This window comes from Lobosporangium transversale (genome assembly GCF_002105155.1).
Source record: "Lobosporangium transversale strain NRRL 3116 chromosome Unknown BCR41scaffold_50, whole genome shotgun sequence".
NCBI classification, from domain to species: Eukaryota; Fungi; Mortierellomycota; class Mortierellomycetes; order Mortierellales; family Mortierellaceae; genus Lobosporangium; species Lobosporangium transversale.
Genome location: NW_019029028.1, coordinates 123,712 through 143,605, shown reverse-complemented (window position 1 = coordinate 143,605; position 19,894 = coordinate 123,712). Strand labels below are relative to the sequence as shown.

The window sequence follows — 19,894 nt, the reverse complement described above, 5'->3', positions numbered from 1 at the left end:
CCTTGGCAGAAAAATCGACTTTTAGGCACCAACTTGCGCACTTTTCCATAAACAGATACCCATACCCATTTCCCAATGCTTCTATGTACAGCACTCCTGATGAGATATTTAATGAGGATTTATTTATTGTACAGGCTTTTATATATATATTTTCACTCGACAGGCATGTCGGATGGCATTTGGACAATGACTTGCCCTTCTTCGTTTTCAACTTCCTCTGAATGTTCGTCCTCAATGTCGTCACTCTGGTCCACATGTTCAGCAATACGCACCCGCTTTGGCACTCGTGAAGTCAGGTTTGCTTGCGGTCGCGACAGTAGTGACACCTTTTGAACCTTCTGGCCACCGCTACTGTCGTCGCTAAAGGAGTCATCACCTTCATCCCCAGTATATCCATCATCATCATTATATTCGCCTTCTTCATCCTCAAAAATAACTTGGGCCTGTGATTTTCGGCGTTTACCCTGGTCCCTGTCTTTGCCATGTCCTTTGGAATACTTGGCGTTATGGTCACCACCATCCTGTGATATGTATTTCTTTTTCAAAATCGAAGGAAGATTCTGACCTGTTCTCACTTGTTGGTCATCCAGCTCATAGTTCTCAGCCACCTTCACATAGTTACGCTGATTCCATTTCCGGAGATATTGCGTTGAACCAGCAATGAACAGCAAAATCATGCCGAAGATAATAGTACCAATGATGATAGCAGCCCGTGTGATGTTCGTAACAAAGCTCGTCTCTTCATCTATAGTAGGGCGGATAATATCTGTCCAGGCTGTGGCATTAGTGTCGTAAGCCATAATAGGCAACACTGAAGTGACCGGAACATTGCGACCCATGTCAAATCCTAGTAAAATAGAAGTGTCAGGACTTATCTCTAAAATGCATGTTTTTTTTTTTTTTTTTTTTTTTTTTTTGGATATTCAATAAAAGTGTACCTGAGACTGCAAGAAGGTATTCATGATACTGGAGCAAAGTGTGATCCGCACGGGGACCTGGTCCATCAGGTGCGCGCGTCCAGGCCCATTGATCAGTATCCAATACCCAAAGGTCGTTCAGCACGGTCTGATACGGCTTGACACCCCCGTGCATATATATCTTGCTACCAACTAGAGACCATAAAGAAGTATGAGTAAAAAATATATATTGAAATGCATATCTAACACGTTGAAGAGATTTACCTGCTAGAAAGGCTGCCTTCTCGCGTGTTTCTGGGAAATCATTGTCGCCCATTACAGTCTGCTCGAGGTATATAATAGTAGCAGGGTTAGTCAACGTTTTTTTTTTTTTTTTTTTTTTTTTTTTTTCAAATTATATGACCAATACTAAGCGTTGCACATACATAACAAAATTAGATTTTACTTACTAAATCCTGCCGAGCCCAGCTGCCTCTCACGGTTGAGAAGATGTAAGCGTGATCACAGCCTCGTAGCTCTGCTTTATCGGCATCACCGGGAGTAAAAGAGTTGGCAGTTCCAGAGATAATGATGATCTGATCCCTTACAATGGTAGCCACGCCTTTGTCTACAAATGGAGCATTTTCATTCAAGATACTAACGACGCTCCACCCTTCGTACAGTAGCTGTGTAGGGAATAGCGTTGATGGACTATCTGGGAGATCGAGTTCACTCATGAAGGTTGTCAACGTGGCCAAATCCTTACGCAGAATCACTTGCCGCAAAGGTACGGTACTTTGAAGAATAATATACCATGCAAATTTCACATAATCAACAGCAACTGTTGGTGAAAGGAAGTTGCCTACTTCAAGAGCTGCTGTGGTGTTGAATCCTAGGTTAACTGTTGTATTGACGATGTCAATGCTCTCCCAAGTATTCATAACTGGGTTGTAAATGTTAAATCCAATCCAAGGCTTAGCATCTGCTCCCTGCTCACTCTCTTGTCGATCATTATCGTCTGCGCATCCTGCTCTCCCAAACTCTACCATATAAGGCGAAGCGTTCTGTACCATGTTCGAGGTCCCATTAACTAGCGATATTGTGTTATTGAAAGGGATTATCATTGTTTTGAGCCCCATGCCGGAAACAGGCGGGAGTGTATTTGAGTCTTCTCTAAGTGGGACAGTTTCCCAGGCAATGCTTGACAAGTTCCATGATGTTTGTCGACCGAGACGCAAACGCCAAAATTCCGATGAACAGTTGGATTCAAGAAACGTATCAGACCGCGATCCTAAAGATTGAATAGAAAAGCATATTTTTTTCAAGAATTAGTCTCAAGGACAATAGAAACTTTTTTTTTTTCATTGGCGCATTTTTAATATACCTCCGTGCAGATAGAGTTCATCGCCAAGAATGGATATGGTCTGTGTGGAAAGGATTGGCCCTGGTGTGGCACTCAACTCTGGTTGAGCATGTAGACCATCTAATAGACTGAGCAGAATTATCAGTATAAAAAGACCTCCATTGCAGTGGTATTTCATTGCTGCAAGCGACAAACGTGTTTCAGGTTGGCTAATGATGTAGAATCACAGAATGGACAGAATGAAGGCGATGGATAAATCGACTTTCACAAGCAATAAAAAGCCCGAAGGGTGTATGATAATGAAGTTAAATGAAATGGGGATGAGTTAGATTGAGCTGCCTTTTGAAATGGAACAAAGTTGCCTTGAATAGGAATGTTCCACGGTTTTGAAACTTAAACAGTTGCACAGACATGAACGTGTATGACGAACCGTGGCTGCCATGAATGAAAACATTTATTATGGTACATAATTCATAATTATACAAATTAATAGAAAAATAGCAGCGCGTTTATCGATATTAAGCAGCATCCTTGGCTTTGATACCAGCAGCCTTCATAATGCTTGACTCTAGCTCTAATGGAGCTTCACGACCAAATACCTAGCCACAGGAGCACAAAAATTACACACGCCGAATTAACACCAGCTTAAAAAAATAAAATTTACACAAATATTAAATAAAAATCATGTTACCTCTTGTATAAACTTCACAACATTCATTTCTGGGACCTCAATCCTGGCGCGTGCACCCCACCGATACTCCATCTCGACCTTTTCTCCAGAATCATCCATATGTTCTAACTTGAATTTTTCTAGGTACCGCTTCCGAATTAAAATGTCCAATTTCTTATGAATATCTCCAAAAGGAGAGTTATCCTCTAAAAGCAACAGTCTCCGAAAATGAGACATCAGTGCACCTGTGTTTATGTAGATGTTAAAGAACAAAACTTTAGTAAAAGCGAAAACAGGCGTGTGGTTCCATATACACACTATCTCCAAACACATACTCTCATAAATAGCTCCTTGGCGAACCATGATCAGGCTTAAAATAACCATCAATAGTCCAATATCTTCGAGCTCCTGTCCCCAGTCAATGACATCAGCTGTAATGAGATCTACCGGAAGGATATTCTTGAGCATATATGTTTTGGTTCCTTGAAAAAGATAAAGACGAGCAAGAAATCCGTTATTATGCATTACAAGAAATTCCCATCATTGTACACGAAGGAAAAGCTTAAATGTCCTACCCTTCTCATTTGCATTCTTAGTACGGCCCTTTGTTGAGAGTTCTACCATCTCCATTCCAAATACATCCCGAAGTCTCTCCTGAGCTTTTTGGATAACAACGTCAAATAGTCTTGTGTGGTCATTCAACACTAAATTTTATCCCAAAAGACAAAAAAAACATAGATTATGATTAACTGGGCCGTAGGAAAAAAAAAAAAAAAAGAAAAAAAAGAAAACAGGCAGCACTGTGTCTCATGACAAAGTTAAAAACCGAGGGGGAAAAGCTTATTTGAGTTGGTGCTCTCTCGTGCTTTACCATTTTTTATATCCTCTCTTTTTAGAGCTTGTTCAGAATGAGATGTGAAGATTGCCAGGCGTACTACATCTTTGACAAGTCTTTCGAAATCTTCTGGAGGTATATCCGCGCCATTTCTGAGTCCTGCTGAACGCGATGATGCTGACGCTTGATGGTCTGAATCCTGGTCGCTGTCGTCGTCTCTCATTGTTCGCTTCAGTGATCCTGAGGATTGGCCATTAGTGGATGCACCGCGCTTATTGGAAGCTTTTGATGTATAATTTTCATCGTCCTGGGATAGCACAGACAAGAGGAGTAAGATCAGAAAAGAAGGGCAAAGATATAGAGTATATAAAAAAATAACAATAGCAAGCTTTGTCTGTTTTTCCTTTACATCAATCACAACGCGTCTCCGCCGGTCGGCCTAAATGTCAATAGATCCAGTAACGGTGTTAGTTCGATGCGTGAAAAGAATTTCCTCAATGCCCAAGGTCCATCATCAAATCACGATGTCTCCGCGCCGCATACCATGGCTGCTAAATTTTTCCGTGAAAGTCAAGAACTAAATGAATCCTTGGAGAAAATAGTAGCAATTTAAAGAATTTAAAGTGAAAGCCAAGCCACTCGGCGACGAATTTCAGTTCGGAAGAAATAAACAATCTTTGCTTTACTGATAATAGAAGCTTTACCTCCATCTGCTTCTTTCATTGCACAACTCGACTACACTTTGAAAATCAATGCCTGCCACACAGAAGGAAATGCAGGATGCCCGTCTACCTTTGGGCTACCGCGACTTTTGCGCCGACTTGTTGATCCCCCTCAACAAGTGCCGCTCTGAGACCTATTACTTGCCATTCAAGTGTCAAGATGAACGCCATGTCTATGAAAAGTGCCAATACGATGAGTAAGGATGAGATTTCCATTCTTTATCAATGACATTGACATGCAACACACAACACGCAGCGTACAGTACATGGATACTTCAAATTGAAAATTATTGCAAAAATGAAACTTTGCACAGCAACGATTCAGTCAATAGACAGGATATTTCCCTAGGAATATGCATACCTAACACACTTCCTGACCGGGAAGCTGTTGAATCCGGTCTCAGCATGAGCTACTATTGCTTTCTACGACATTGGGTATCAGGGATAAACGTGGATTTGCAGTTAATACTTCATTCAATCAAGCAATATTTGTTGAAAAAGAACTTTTGCGGATAGTGAGCAATTGCTTGCTACACATGTCAATGGCGGCGACTCTCTACTGCTTGGTTTTTAGGAGCGCGTTAATCAATACATTATCCAACCCAAATTGCTTTATTTCAAAAAATAAGAAAAAAAAAGGCTGGATTTGATCGCCATTACGTTTAGTGGTATTTTTTCTTCTGCTGTTATCTAATATCGAAATGATATATACTACACCTTATCTCCTATTAATAGTTATATCCGCAGAATGAAAGCTGCAGAGGACAAGAAGCGCGAGGCTGCCGAAGAGTAAATAAAGGTCAAGATTAAGACCAAGATCTTGAAGAATCACACCACTAGACAATAAAATTAACACTCAGATTCCGAAGTGACCGTTTTCCTCTTCATGCCCCTGTTCTTTTTGACTTTTTACATGAATTACTCTCTTCTTCCATGTCAATGGCTTCTGTTATGCGGCGAGGGGTCTTTCTGTCGTCCTTGGTGTTGCCCATCAGGCTTGCAAAGCATACGGACATTGTCTTTCCATGTGCTTCATTTCATGTCGATATTATATTTCGTCTCAAACATAGCAAAAGTAGCAGCACTTCTACAACCTTCCCATCTTTTTCAACTCGTGTTGCTGCACATAGCAGTGAAGACAATAACAGCAACAGCATCAGTGACATTCTCGACAGAATTGAATGTACCCATGACTACTACTCTTCGAACACTCAAAGAAAACCTTGCAAGCCTCGCAAGCCTCGCACAGTCATTAGCTGGACACCAGAGCTCGATGCTGCGATCCATCAACTTCGTCAACAGGGCCATACTTGGAATTCCATTGGCAAATCCCTCAATTTAGTTCCAACCACTTGCAGCCGCCGTTATTATGCAGTAATTGTGCCAGAATTGACAAAATATTGGACCCCAGAGCTCTCTGCTCGATTAAGAGAATTAGTCTTGCAATCCAGACCTTGGGGGGAGATCGCTACCGAAATGACTAAAATGGCAGCTTCTACTGCAACCTCAACTTCAATACCAATTCTCTCTGAGAAGTCAAGTTTTGTTCAAATCTCAGCCATATCATGTGAGGAACATTGGTACAGAATCGCGCAGCAACCCTTCAGGCTTCCTAAGGAATATCATCCTGGTCATGCAAGCCCTGATAATTTTCGAAAACGAGATCAGAAGCTTTTACAAGACTATCTTAATAGCCATTACAACCGCCAGGACTCTCAGCATAAAGATCAACTTAATGCCAAGAATCAGAGCAGAGACAAGGATGATGGTGATGAGACGTGTTTCGATGCACAAAATCATGCAGTAGTGGATTGGGAAGATATGGCGCGATCAGTCTTTCAAAATCGATTCACACCGGAACAGTTGCAGTTTCAACATTCGTTGCTCCTGAAAAATCTTCGTCGATGGACCAAAAAACAAGATGCTCAACTGACAGACTTTATTATGGAGCACATGCAATTGGATATCCTCAAGAAGCAACGAATATGGATCAAGATCTCCTCCCAGCTTGGTCACTCTATACAAGAATGTAAGGATCGATGGCAGCATTATTTGAAACCCAAATTGGTTAAGCAAAATAATATTAGTAAGAGCGGTCATATCTGGAGTGAAGATGAGGTGATCATGTACTGGTCCAAATGGCTGCAAGTTGGAAATGATTGGAATCAAATATCAATGGCTGTGCAATCCGTGGTAATTCAAGGCAGCAACAGTCACACACCACCTGCTGCTCCATCAAATGAAGGAGCCGAAGGAAATACTATACAGTTGAAAAAACTACCTGTAGATTGTAGAGACGATTTTAACTTTCTGGTGAGCCTTTCAAGAAAAATGGTCGATCGATTGAGAGACGCACTAGGAGATATAGCCTGTGAATTTTTCGAGCAACCTCTGCGTCGGCACGGGTGGACAGGGGACCAATTGAAGAAACTCCACGAAGCAGTACGGCATGTTGCCGAAAGGCCACTAGCTGATGAGAAGAAAAAAGGTGTTGATGACTCTTCAATGATTCCAATTGCAGATATAGACTGGAGGGTCGTTGCAAAGCAGGTTGGGCATGGTATTACTGGGGCGCAATGCCAATATCGATGGCTCTCACATGTATTGAGAGGCAACCGTAATAATGCATTGAGGGGCACTGGCATCAGCCCCAACCAAAACCAAGCTCGTATTGGACAATGGAATCTCATGGAGACTGAGGAGTTGACGCGAGCTTTACAGGCTCATGGATTTTTAGGTGTAGTAAGAAAACTTCCACGAGGTGCGCTGACGACTATTCGACAGGACTGCCACGGCCTCAACAGAACCATTATCGCGATCAGGAGCAGAGCTAACAAGATCTTGCGCAACAGTCATATATCTAAAGACCAGAAAAAAAATATTATGGTTCAAGACAAGGCGCTGGTGAGGTTACAATTTATTTCTCGAGGCACAAAAAAAGTAAATGCAGCTTCAAACACCTCAAGTGGAACTGAAAAGGCTGATAGCGAAGATGCTCAAAATATGTCTGATGGCCCAAAGATAATTGCCGACGCAAGCCAAGGAACTACAGAGGTTGAAGCGGATCAAGCGGATAGCAATATTACTAGTGATTACAACAATGAGGAAGAAGATTCCTTACAGACTCTACTATCAAGAGAATTACTGGATACAGATGGGAATGAGGATGAGGAAGATTTGCTAGGTCAATATACCCATCCAGAAATGTTTATATCCCCTGGCATCCTCAAATCCAGTTTTAAGCGAAAACGCTCTTCCTCCGCCGCAATACGTACGCACAGAAGTAATTACAGGATCACTTGGTTACCGAAAGATGAAGACAAGTTACTGAGGCTCGTTGGGAAATATGGCCAGTCTGGGGTCGCATGGATACAAATTGGACGCGAGATGTCCATTCCAGCGTTTAAATGCAAGCTCAAGTGGACTCAAAGCTTAAACAAATCCAAAGAAAAACATACATATAGTGTGATTTAATAATAATGATAACTCGAGCATTTTAATAATGATATAAATTACATAAGATTCTTGATTTGTTTGTTCTTTATATTTTCTATTGTTTCTCCTGAAGCATCCTCAGCTTCACCACACGTTCAAGTTCATCAACCATAGCGTTGAGCCGCCTGATTTCCTCGTGCGCATCTCCAATCACAAAATCATCCTTGAGCTTCTGCTTTGAATAAGGAGTGCGCCGAGCCAGCTCTTGTTGATTTACATTGTCTCCTCTGCTTAAATGTCGGCTTGATGCAGTAGCATGGCCTGGTGCGAGTGCTGAAGAGCCACTCGATGAAGGTAAAGGTAAAGGCGATACGGATGAAAAAGAAGATGTGGAAGCTTGCTGATCATCGAACGTTATTTTTTGCAATTCTAAAAGGCTGCCATTGAGCATGTTCAAATCAGAATCGACAGTGTTGGTAGAAGAATGCTGTAGTGGATGCTGGGAATGCGGATAATGCGTCTCGCTCAAGGGAGATTTAGAACGGTTGGAAGGGCTCTGCAGACGAGAAGGATGCGACTGAGGCTGAGGCTGTGGCTGCGGCTGCGGCTGCGGTTGGGATTGATACTGTTCTCGTTGCCTGGATCCCGATAGTGCAGCTTCTCCTCGGCTCGACTTAGACGAGGGTTGAGTAGAACTATCGGTATCCTGTATCATGGCTGAATTTGCTAGGGCTGTTGCTGCAAACTCGAGTGCCCTGTTCTTGGCGTCTTCGGCATCCTTTGCTTTTAGCTCCAGTTCATGTGCATTAGCTTCTAAAGCTCGGAACCCGTCCTCGACCCTAGATTGAAGTTGTATCAGTCGCTTCTGGAGGTTGGCTCCTCGCTCTGCAGCGGACAGCATTGTTGGAAATGCCATATCTTCGGAGTATTCTTCAACGTTGAGCTTAACTTTGAGGAAGCCTGGAAAATCTTTTGCCCAGTCATTGATCAGACGTAACTGGCTCTCGAACTGGCCGATACTCTCATCCTTTTTGTTGATCTCTTCGTTGAGCTCTCTCATGTATTTCTCTAAGGCGGCCAGGCGGGCATCGGGTTGTTGTTGATGAGAAGGCGACATGGTGATTTCACCAGATTGCTGTTGTTGCTGTTGCTGCTGCTGAGACCGATTAACCGAAGGAGAGTTACATTCTCGTGCGGTGAAAGGGACGCTATCACCTTGAGCTAATGCATTCGTATAATTCTCTATGCCTGGAGGATTTGGGAAGATCATGCTCTGTATCCGGAGCTGCGAATGCTCCTTTTTCCACTTGAGCTTCTCCTCTTTCTCTTTGTCTCTGGCTGTTTCCAGTTCGTGAATCATTCTTGTAAGCTCTCTATTCTCACCATCCAGGCGTCGCATACCCGCATTTAAGACTGCCCCTTCATGTTGAAGAAGCAAGCGCTGAATCTCCAAAAGTCGTTCCATGGACTGATGTGACTTTTGGACTATCTGATCCATCTTACGAGTAGTGGCATGTAACTGGTTTGTTGTAGTCTTTACTGCTTCGATATTAGTATTGGTCTCATGAAGGCGGATCAAAGAGTGAGATGCGTCACGCATTCGGGTCTCAATTATAAGAGATACGTTGAGCGCCTCGACATACTTTTGGAGATCTCTTTCTTCCTGTATTTTATAAAAATTAATCAAAAGTCAGTCATTTTGTAGTAGGATAGTAGTGAAAAGTTCATTTAAAATATTCAAAAAGTAAAATAAAGAATAATTACCTTCTTTAGGCTCTCAACCTCTTCGAAAGACAATGCTTTATAGACACGGCTAGCAATGACAGCCTGTGTAATAATTTTCTGAATGGTTTGAGAATCTAGAGTTTTTAAGACTTCCTGAGGCAAAATACCCAAATTGGCATTTTTCTTAAGACTCTCATCTGGTGAAGGGATCACTGGCAACGGCAATAAATCGTTCCCATACTGAATCCGCTCTTTTTGATCTGCTACCGGATTGCTTTGTATTGAACCATGTTGAACGTTGCTCCCTCCACGAAGGATATTCCCATGGCTGAAAGATTGCTCATGTGAAATCAGCCTATTGGGTGGAGGGGTCATTGAACGCGAGGGAGCTTTAGAAGCCATGGATGCGCCTGAACCCCAGTCCGCGACTGGTTGACGAGGGCGTCTGGCGCTTCCTGGAGTGCTCTCGCTACGCGAGCGAGGTCGTCGTTGCGCCTGGGACCGGGAATCTGCTCGGCGATTTTGTGCCTGTTGGTCCGCAATTTCCTGAACAGCAGCAGGCAATGGCGTCCGGCTAGGGGTTGGAGGCAGATCTTTGTTGGCATACAACAAAGATTCGTTAGACATGGCTCGCGATCTGGAGAGAGCATATCGCTGCTGTTGGTGGTGATTGAGATGCTGCTGAGGCTGATCATGAAAGAGCTGATGGCTAGACGATTGATAGGATTGGTTGTATGCCCCATTTTGATCATGTTGCTGATCTTTGGCAGGAACTTCTGGTAGTTGATCATTGATCGGTATCGGTTGGCTATTATCATGAAGCGGTGGCGGTGGTAGAGGCGGTGAGGCCTCTTGCTGCTTTGGTTGTTGATGTGATTGGTCTTGAGTTCGTTTTTGCTGTCGGTTGTTACGAGAAATAGCCGTATAACCTTCACTTTTACTATACTCCAGTGAGCCTTTTGGTCCATTTTTAGAGAGAAAACCGGGGCTTCCCTCTTCCTGGGCTGTCCTGTCTTCACGATGAGAATATGGAGCGGTATTAGATCGCTGGATGTAGCGACCTTCTTTCTGAGACCAGATCTCTCGGAGAGGATCAACTACCTGTCCAGCATCTGTTGCTGCTTTCAACTGAGCCAAAATACCTCCGGTCTGAACAGTAGCTTTAGCAAGGGATAGGCTTCCCACTGTTGGCTCAGATGCCCCATCGTGATGTCCAGCATTCATAGAAGGGTTCATGGAGCCTAATTGGTGCGCTGACCTATCCCTATCAGGAATTAGCATTCTACTAGTCGACCTATCAAGAGACGACATTGGTTGCTGTACAGTCGCTGATGGGGGTAGATTCAAAGTGCTAACAGAGTTTATAGAAGTGTGGCGGGAACGTTCATGAGGATCAGAGTCCTTCATATTCATTCGCTCTGAGGCCTCTTTTTCTGCCTGCTGTGCTTGTCGCCAGTCATCTGTTGTTCCTCCATAAGCGTCCTGGATGACATTTGCTACCAAAGAAGCATCTATGGTTATAATAGGTTCATTCGACATGGTAGTTGCTTCTTGGTATGGGTATTGTAAAGGGTGCTGGGCCTTTTGTCGACTGTGGAAAGCCCCAGAGTCTGTCTTTGGGTCGTTGAGAGAGCTACCTTTGGTGGGTGTCTTTTGATCGTTGAGAGAGCTACCTCTAGTGGGTGTCCGATGATCAGATGCGTTAGATGGTTTGACATCAAGCAGAGGCCTATTGCGTCCCAAATCAGTATCGGATCCCTTCGAGGTTTCATAATTCTGGTCCTGATGACCGAGGCTTCCATTGCCACTGTTTGCATCTATGCGTCCTATAGCATCTTCATGCTGATGCACTTTGTGCGACCGACTACTATTTTGCTGGATCGAAGCCTGTACTGTTTGCTCATACGTCGTAAAGTTAGATGAAGTACCTATCTCCTGTTTTTGGGAGCTCTTTTGGTTTTTTTCCGATGCCTTCCTTGAAAGTCCCATGCCTCGGAATGCAGAGTCTGATGCCTGACGAGCTATACGAAACAAATTACCACTCGATAGTTTACGAATAGGCTGCTTTGGCTGCTGTTGTAATGCGACATTAGAGTTTTGTCCCTGTTTCAGATGAAGTTGCTCTTGTTCATATTGATGTCTTGCCTGAAGTGATCCACTACCGTTGCTGCGACTACGCGTTGGTCGAATCTATCGGCGATTAGATTTACCAAGGTTAGAAATGAGGAAATTTAATATCATGATTAGCGGCTAGAGAGTAAACTTACCCTATCTGATGGCTGTCGAGTTGCGCCTTCAGTTGCATTCGACACGGCTGAGGGCACACAGTCATGTATTTCGGTCCATGCCGAGACCTTGGGAAGATGCTTACCAGAGTTGGATTGATCTCGTGTGGTATTGTTCGAAGCTATCGTTTGATTGGCCATAGAGACCCCAGGTCCTGATGAAGATGGCTCTGTTTTAGCAGGAATTGACTCCTCTGGATATGGTTGCTCTTTCCTGGTGCTATCTTCCCGTAAAGCGGTGTGATTATGACATTGAGTCTGGTTCTGTTGATGGTGGTGTCGCTGTTGCAATGTAGGAGGCTGGAACTGTGCTGGTGGAATGAATGGGTTTGATTGAGAGGGAAGTTTCAAATAGTTGGAAGAGCTAGTCCCAATATTTCGATGGCTCTGGGAGGTTGTAGTTATAGTAGAAACGGGTTCCGGAGGACCAAAGGGCGAGTCAATAACAGTTACGCTCTGTGGTAATTTGGGTGCGACCTTGTAATAGCTATAAGGCCGCTCAATAGGAATGCCTTTCTTGCTCGCCGGAGGCGAATAAGGAACAATCTCTATACGACTAGAGGCGCTAGACGCCTGGTTGGAAGTCATAGTGGTAATATTGGGCACTTGCGAATCGTCAGCGGCCGTGTCCCGTGGGGTTGTAACTAGATCGGATGGTTTATCGGCATCAAGTTGGCAATTTAAGTGAGTAGGAAAGGCTGCTGATTCTGGTGGTGACAGCGGTAAACTTTTGTTGGAGTTCTGTCTAGAGTACTTCTCCTAAGAATGTTTTCCAAAATCCGGGAAGATAAGATGGAGCGAGTTTTACGAGATTGAAAGGAAATACTGTGAGTGAGAAGACAATAATCAAAGAAGTAGGAAACCAGGTCCTTCACGGGAAGTGCAATGGTAAAGAATGACTTGAACTCTAGCTCAGTCGTCAACTTCTATTAGGGTGCTCCGTCAAAAAAAGATCTCACCACGGAGGCAAAAGTTGCTCGTCCTTTTCTCATTGGCTACATTAATGTGTTTAATGTGTTCAATAAATCCAATCCACGCAGAGATGAAGCCCAAATTCTGCAATATCCTCTCGCCACAGATTACCCCTACCAAGGGTCTGTTGTGGTTATAACGCAGATGTGAGCACACTCTATCTCCATCGCTTCAGAAATCGAACGATAGAGCTCTTTTGAGAAAAGAAAATGAGCAATAAATATTAATTGACAATTAAATCAGGAGTACCGGAATGATTCCTCCAGCCCTAAACACTATCGATGCTTTCAGCAACAACAGTCCATTCACTATAGTCCCTTGCACGGCACAGCAATGGTTTTGATATCAAACCCCTCTTCTGAGCGCACGTTTATGAATGTATCTCCTGTATTGTTGCTCACACCTTTTATAGTGTTTCCATGAATATTAAGACGCCACACTCCTTCTTTTATGTGTATATTTCCTCCTAATTTCACAGTACGTTTCTTAGCGTACAAAAGAGGAAAATGTCCGACGAATGTACCAAGATATGATTATCAAAGCTGCTTACAATGTTGCCATCCTTATGCCTCTGTCCCATGAGTGGATCTGGGGGCAATGACTTGCTGACGCGTTTAGCGCTTTTTGCTTTCAAGGAAGGATCTCTGCCTGTCCTTCCGTAAGGGATATGGTGACCATGGGAATGAGGGTAATTTAGGTCGTACTCCTGATTAATAGGCTGTAATCGACGGTACTGTTGAGTTGGATTCGATAGGTGTTGCTGACTGTTATCTTGTACTGAATGTAGGTCATCATCTGAATAGGGGGCTCGATGTTGATTATGGTATATTGTTGACGACATTTGAGACGGGGGCCCCTGCGATACATGAGATAAACATGGGGTTGGGTTGGCAAGACTAGAGTTTGGAATCACCGAGGTCATTGTATCAGATCCTCAAAACTGTGGAGTGGACCAAGACAAAAAAAAAAAAAAAGGACACAGGGGACCATTAGAAACGTTAAAGAAAAAGTAGAGGAAGTAATCAGAAATAAAAAGAGACAAGGGATATTTTTTTATCTTCCACATTGTCCAGCAGTATCTCACTTTTTTTCAGTTCCTGAAAGGTAAAATAAAATAAGTAAAATAAATAACAGAAAGAAGTGGCAATGCACAAGACGATTAGAAAGAATGGATAAGAATGTGAAAGATGAAAAGAAGGAAGAGTGAAGGAAATAGAATGTGTATAAAAGTGAGATGGATGCAAAACAAGATGACTAGGATGAGTTTTGTCTGCTTCAATGCCATTACCATTCCTCTCCACAGAGAAAGACAAACACATACATAAGGTTTATTATGTACTTTCATAAAGCTAATTTGTATACATGTTCTGTACATACTCAGCACCGGATTTTAAAATTATTAATTATATTATCCGGCCGGCCATCGCCAACATTCGAAGGATATTTATTAATACATGCGTGTAGCTCATATTTCAAAGTCTTCTACAAAGAGGAACAATTATCCATCATGCATCTCACACTTTCGGCAGTACTCATCCTTTTGCTTTGTATGTTTGCACATTGCGCTTGTCAGTAGGGAGGAAAATAAAAGAATTCTATGGTTTTACAAATCAGCTAATCAAAAGACAAAAATAAATGCCTTCTTCTCCATCCAAAGGGCTAATATCACATGACGTAGGTCATGTGTATGTTCCATTACTATGATCTACCTAGCCAGGGTCTTGTCTCTTGAAGCTACGCCCAGGCTATGTCATTTGTACACATGTTGGTTTGGCATCACTTCTTTTTCACCCTCTTCGTTTCATGAACAAAAAATACATTGCGAGAGCATGTAAGTAAGGCGGCAAGTAAGCAAATGACAAATAATAAGAACGAAGATATGGAATAATAAGTGGCAGTAGGCTAGATGGTCCATTCAAATATGGCGATATACACTATCGATGAATTTGTTCACTCTTCATTGGAGCTGCATGTGCCCGCTTGTTGTTTCTTTACGAAAGCGTCGTTTTTAGCTCTTAAACACGCCAACTACCATGTTTTTTTTACTCCGCCCTCCTTCGCTCATGTCGTATTGTCTCTTCGATTAATTTTTTTTTTTTCTCTCTTTTCTCTTCCTTCCTTTTTTTTTTTACTTCAACTTTTATACTCAAACTGCACACACGACCTACTTTCTGCTCACTGACGCTATCAATCTTCCCATCATCAGCTTTCTTTCTTTTTTTTATATTTATTTTATTTCTTGAACGAGCCTTTCCTTTCCTATCCGTTCCGCATCTTTCTCTTCCCAACTTTTGTTCAAAGGTAGGTTTGGTAGCCGTCCTTCTCATATCTCTTGTCTTTTATCTTTTCTCTCACTCCTTGGTTGTGCGCAGCTGTCTCCTTTGTGGTCTTTTTACTTTTTTACCCTTTTATCCATGTATACTTTTAAATATTCACACTCCATGGACTTGTTCACTTCCTCGCCAGACACAGCAATTCATCCTTCATTTTCATTTGTGTATTTTTTCGTTGTAATTGTTGCTGTACATGACAAAGCGCTACATTGCTATGTCTTTGTCTTAAATGATAAATACTTTTCTACATCCACCGTTTATTATTACGTTAAAAACGCTTGTTACTTAACTTAATACTTAGCATCTTGCACACAACATCCACCTACAAATGTGTTACCAGAGTGTTTGGCGAAAGATAGGATCTTCCTGCTCTTCTATAAACTGTGCTAATAGCCCCCTGGCTTTTTGCATCTTTTTTTTTTTTTTTTTTTTTTTTTTTTTTGCTAACACAATACAAAACAAAAATAAGAAAAGGTCTCACTCACGCTCTTCCCTCTCCTTCCTTTTGGGTCATTACCGTATTCTTTTTGTGGTTCATACTTGTATGCGATGCAGTTCTTCTTGACACCACTCAACTGCAACAATACACACACTTTATTATCACAAAGACAAATTATAAGACATATTCACAGCATCCACAAATATTACTGTTCTTCTTTTCTTTATTTAATTTCCTTACTTTGACTCTAACGACTCGCAACAATCTAACTTTTCTCCCTTGACTCAGTCCTCTGTCTAAAGTCTCGCTACATCATTCATACTCCATTTCTTATAGTGTGCCACACATTCGTGGGTGAACTTTTTTTTTTTTTTTTTTTTTTTTTTCGTGCTACGCCCAGTTTCAATTAGTCCTTCACGATTTTAAGACGGCTCTCTGTTAACTAGAATAACAATGATCGACATCAAACCAGACCATTACTACGACAATGTCGAAACTGGCATTCCTGTCTTCCGTCCCACCATGAATCAGTTCAAAGATTTTTCAACATTTGTAGAATCCATTGTTAGCTATGGTCGTGAAGCTGGTCTTGTCAAGATTATTCCCCCAAAAGAATGGTAAAAACATTTACAACAAACAAATAAACAAATAATGATCGCTCACAAATGGTGTGCAGTTTTTAATGAATGTGTCACTCACCTACACAATATCTTGTGGCATGGCTGTTTTTTATAGGACCGCTGCTCTTCCTGATCTTTCTGAACGCTTGGCTTCAGTGAGAATTAAGACTCCTATTATCCAACATATCAGAGGCACCAAAGGAATTTACACTCAAACCAATATCGAATCTAGAAAGTCATACACTGTCCGTGAATTTAAGACCCTCTCGGAAGACTCGGACCATCGTCCTCCAAGTCGTAAAGGTGTCCCACATGGTCCCGCTGACCCCCTTCCTCGTCGCAAGCGAAATCGCAAGCCCACTACTCTCCAGACCGATGCTGTCCCTATGGAAACTGATACTGACTCGCTACCGACCACGCCGACCCGTCTTCAAGATGACACATTCTCGATGAATGAGGATTCGAGCGATGCCTTGGTTCCCACGAGCACAACTTCCTCAGCAACTCAAAGCCCTAATCGACCCTCTTTGGCAACAATTGGCTCTAATATAGTACGCAAACATTTACTTCGCCGGCCAACAAGCCCATCACCACCGTCACGAAGAAGATCTGGACCTACTACAGTGCAGGATCCGTTTATCTCTCTTGTACCTGAAGCTAAGGATGATATGGAGAGCGACTCTGCTACTGCCAAAGGAGATAATCAGACAAGGACAAAGGATATAAAGTTACAGGATCAGGAAGAACTTGAACCGCCTGTGACAGATTATAAGGTTGTTCATGGCGAAGATTATACAGTAGAGTACTGTAAGGAGCTGGAGCGAAACTACTGGCGCAACCTCACTTTTGTTCAACCCATGTATGGCGCGGATATGTCTGGTAGGTACATTGCACTTCACCGTCCCTGCATTATATATATCTCGGGATACAAAGCCAGATGAGTCATTTTTATTTAAGAGATGAAAATAGAGGCGTTGAATCCGCAACAACCAGATTGCTCATCATGACTGCGGCGTATAAATTTGAACAAGATCATTAAGTTCATATCTCATATCTAATAATACTTACTATGGGCAAAATCATAGGCTCCTTGTTTGATGACAGGACCAGCTCATGGAACACACAGTGCTTGGGCGATTTACTGTCAAGGATTGATCAGAATCTACCTGGAGTCAACACGCCATACCTCTACTTTGGAATGTGGAAAGCAACGTTTGCATGGCATGTGGAGGATATGGATTTATACTCAATTAATTACCTGCATTTCGGAGCGCCCAAGCAGTGGTACTGCATAAGGCCAGAGCATAGCGCTAGATTCGAATGTATCGCCCAGGGAATCTTTTCATCTGACTACAAGAACTGTCCACAGTTTTTACGTCACAAGACTTACCTTCTCTCACCCACAAAATTGGCAGCGGATGGTGTACCCGTGAACAGACTGGTCCAACATGAAGGTGAATTTGTGTTGACATTCCCTTTCGCATATCACTCTGGATACAACCTTGGATTTAATTGCGCGGAGTCCATCAATTTTGCGCTTGATGATTGGATTCCCATTGGACGTAAGGCGGAGTCATGCAAGTGCATCAGCGATAGTGTTCAGATTGACGTCGAAGCAATTTTTGAATCATCAATCCACAACAAGTCTGAATCTGCGTCCCAATCCCGTTTCAAGAGCAAGCCAACCAAAAAGGCTACCGATGTAGAGATGAAGGACGAAAATGCACCTGATGAACTTTTAAACAATACCTCAAGGAGGAGGAAACGAAGCTCAGCAAGCAGGGAACAGGAAGCAGATGAATTAAGACCATCAGAAAATGTTACAACAATATCTCGATCTACTCGAAGCAAAACAGAATCATCATCAAAACCCATAAGCAAAAGAGCAAAGACTGATCCAGCAAAGAAATTCGATGTAAGTGGAAGCTTTTTTTTATTTTTAATTTTTTTATTTTTTTACGAATAAGGCATAATCATTAACTTAAACTTCTAATGCTTATTGCTTGAACATGTAGTGTTACTTGTGTCCGATACAGGATTTCGATGGTGAGATGCTTCCGACTAATAATGGCAAGCATTGTCATATGATATGTGCCCAATATATCCCCGAAACCTACATGACAGGAGAAGAGGAAGATGAAGTGGTAGTTCATGTAGAGGGTGTTCCTGCAGCAAGACGTAGATTGGTAAGTGATTTGATATATAATTGTGTAGCTTGGAAAAAAAAAAAAAAAAAAAAAAAAAAAAAAGATCTGTTTAGAGGCTACAACTGAAACACTTTATTATCTCATGTTTTAGCGATGCTTTGTCTGTGAAAAGAAGATGGGCGCATGTGTACAGTGCTGTAAAGGAAAATGTATTCGATCAATGCATGCAAGTTGTGCTGAAAAATCGGATATGTATGTCGACGAAGTACTTCAAGAAGATGGCGAAAGCATTGAGTATCAAGTCTATTGTCCTACCCATGACCCTGTAAGTTATTAAGCTGTAACAATGTTTTGACTTTATCCAAAACATATAATTGTATATATGCTTACTATGTTTTTGCTTGTCTCTTTTCTTAAAAAAAAAAAAAAAAAAAAAAAAAAAAAAAAAGCGACAAGAAAAAGAAAGGGAGGCAGAGTATAAGGCATGGAAAGATATGATGCAGAAAAAACTGAAACCAGGACTATCGATCTGGGCACGTTGGAATGACAATGTGTATTATTCGGGTGTAGTTGAGAGCATATTCTACGACAAGCTTAATTGCAAGATTCAATTTAATGACGGATATGCCAAGACAGTGACATGGAAAGACATCTCATTGGACAAGAAACAACCTGCAACAGGGAGTCGGACAGCTGGATATGTACAGCGTGGATGAAAGAGAAAACAGGTGACACTAGGTCAGATGGACAGGTGACAATCAACAGATGAGTCATCGATCCTGGCCGCAAAAGCTTCCTATTCATTCTTATGATCATTCTTTTTTATCCTCCGCACTTTTTTTTTTTAACATAATTATTATCTTTACTATTATTATTGTTATTGTTGTTACTTTGATGTTGTTCGGCTGTTATATCGCCTATTCTCTTTCTCTTTCTCATCGTTGCTTTCTCACATGTACTCCATCTCAGATGTCTTACCTTCTGTACTATATATACAGCATGCTATCAGTAAATAATAATAAAAAAGTAAAAGTCTAAAGTATCGAGTGGTTGATGATAGGCTTTTTTTTAGATCTACCTGTCCTGTTAAACAGACTTTATGAATGGTATTGATGTTTAATATGTTCGAAAAGTCGGATCAGATTAGATGTCTGTGCTCCCAGCATGTGTCTGTACGACATTCCAAAAGAGACACAAAACACGAAAAAGGAAAAGACAGAATAAAGATGTGGCAAGCATTCTAAGGTAGAAGACTATCTTAAAAATGATTTACAGTTGCTCAATCACTGTTCTTTACCTCTACAAGAATGGCGGCAAAACAGATGTTTTCTGCGATGCATTAGAAGCCATATCACTTAAGAAAGCATATAATAACACCCAATGCTTTTTATATTCAAAGGGGAAATGAAGGAAAAGAAGTAAAATACCATGCTTCCAGTTACTGCCATACCC

At 41.9% G+C, this 19,894-nt stretch overlaps 6 protein-coding genes across 6 annotated transcripts; 2 read left to right on the top strand and 4 right to left on the bottom strand.

Annotated features, from left to right (window-relative positions):
• Positions 1-98: 98 nt before the first annotated feature.
• BCR41DRAFT_361726 (hypothetical protein) lies at positions 99-2,617 on the bottom strand. The gene is made up of 5 exons (XM_022025593.1): positions 2,281-2,617; positions 1,367-2,187; positions 1,182-1,239; positions 939-1,109; positions 99-847 (listed from the first exon to the last, which is right to left on the bottom strand). Exons 1-5 carry the CDS (start codon positions 2,435-2,437, stop codon positions 153-155), a joined length of 1,902 nt encoding a protein of 633 aa, XP_021877094.1. The 5' UTR covers positions 2,438-2,617; the 3' UTR covers positions 99-152.
• A 108-nt stretch (positions 2,618-2,725) lies between these two features.
• Positions 2,726-4,342, bottom strand: BCR41DRAFT_389554 (MAGE family-domain-containing protein). The gene is made up of 7 exons (XM_022028135.1): positions 4,308-4,342; positions 4,174-4,203; positions 3,801-4,071; positions 3,505-3,633; positions 3,265-3,411; positions 2,951-3,174; positions 2,726-2,858 (listed from the first exon to the last, which is right to left on the bottom strand). Exons 1-7 carry the CDS (start codon positions 4,308-4,310, stop codon positions 2,778-2,780), a joined length of 885 nt encoding a protein of 294 aa, XP_021877093.1. The 5' UTR covers positions 4,311-4,342; the 3' UTR covers positions 2,726-2,777.
• Positions 4,343-4,449: 107 nt separating this feature from the next.
• Positions 4,450-5,361, top strand: BCR41DRAFT_361723 (B18 subunit of NADH:ubiquinone oxidoreductase). Its single transcript, XM_022025592.1, has 2 exons — positions 4,450-4,683; positions 5,222-5,361. The coding sequence occupies exons 1-2, from the start codon at positions 4,517-4,519 to the stop codon at positions 5,277-5,279; spliced, it is 225 nt and encodes a 74-aa protein (XP_021877092.1). The 5' UTR covers positions 4,450-4,516; the 3' UTR covers positions 5,280-5,361.
• Positions 5,362-8,036: 2,675 nt separating this feature from the next.
• BCR41DRAFT_374418 (hypothetical protein) lies at positions 8,037-12,519 on the bottom strand (the record flags this gene model as incomplete). Its single annotated transcript, XM_022026868.1, has 3 exons — positions 8,037-9,584; positions 9,686-11,836; positions 11,914-12,519. 3 exons carry the CDS (start codon positions 12,517-12,519, stop codon positions 8,037-8,039), a joined length of 4,305 nt encoding a protein of 1,434 aa, XP_021877091.1.
• Positions 12,520-12,911: 392 nt separating this feature from the next.
• On the bottom strand, positions 12,912-13,867 carry BCR41DRAFT_185546 (hypothetical protein). The gene is made up of 2 exons (XM_022019786.1): positions 13,454-13,867; positions 12,912-13,096 (listed from the first exon to the last, which is right to left on the bottom strand). Exons 1-2 carry the CDS (start codon positions 13,823-13,825, stop codon positions 13,061-13,063), a joined length of 408 nt encoding a protein of 135 aa, XP_021877090.1. The 5' UTR covers positions 13,826-13,867; the 3' UTR covers positions 12,912-13,060.
• Positions 13,868-16,052: 2,185 nt separating this feature from the next.
• BCR41DRAFT_361718 (JmjC domain, hydroxylase-domain-containing protein) lies at positions 16,053-19,276 on the top strand. The gene is made up of 6 exons (XM_022025591.1): positions 16,053-16,292; positions 16,411-17,174; positions 17,381-18,210; positions 18,311-18,481; positions 18,594-18,767; positions 18,892-19,276. Exons 1-6 carry the CDS (start codon positions 16,129-16,131, stop codon positions 19,156-19,158), a joined length of 2,370 nt encoding a protein of 789 aa, XP_021877089.1. The 5' UTR covers positions 16,053-16,128; the 3' UTR covers positions 19,159-19,276.
• Positions 19,277-19,894: the final 618 nt, after the last annotated feature.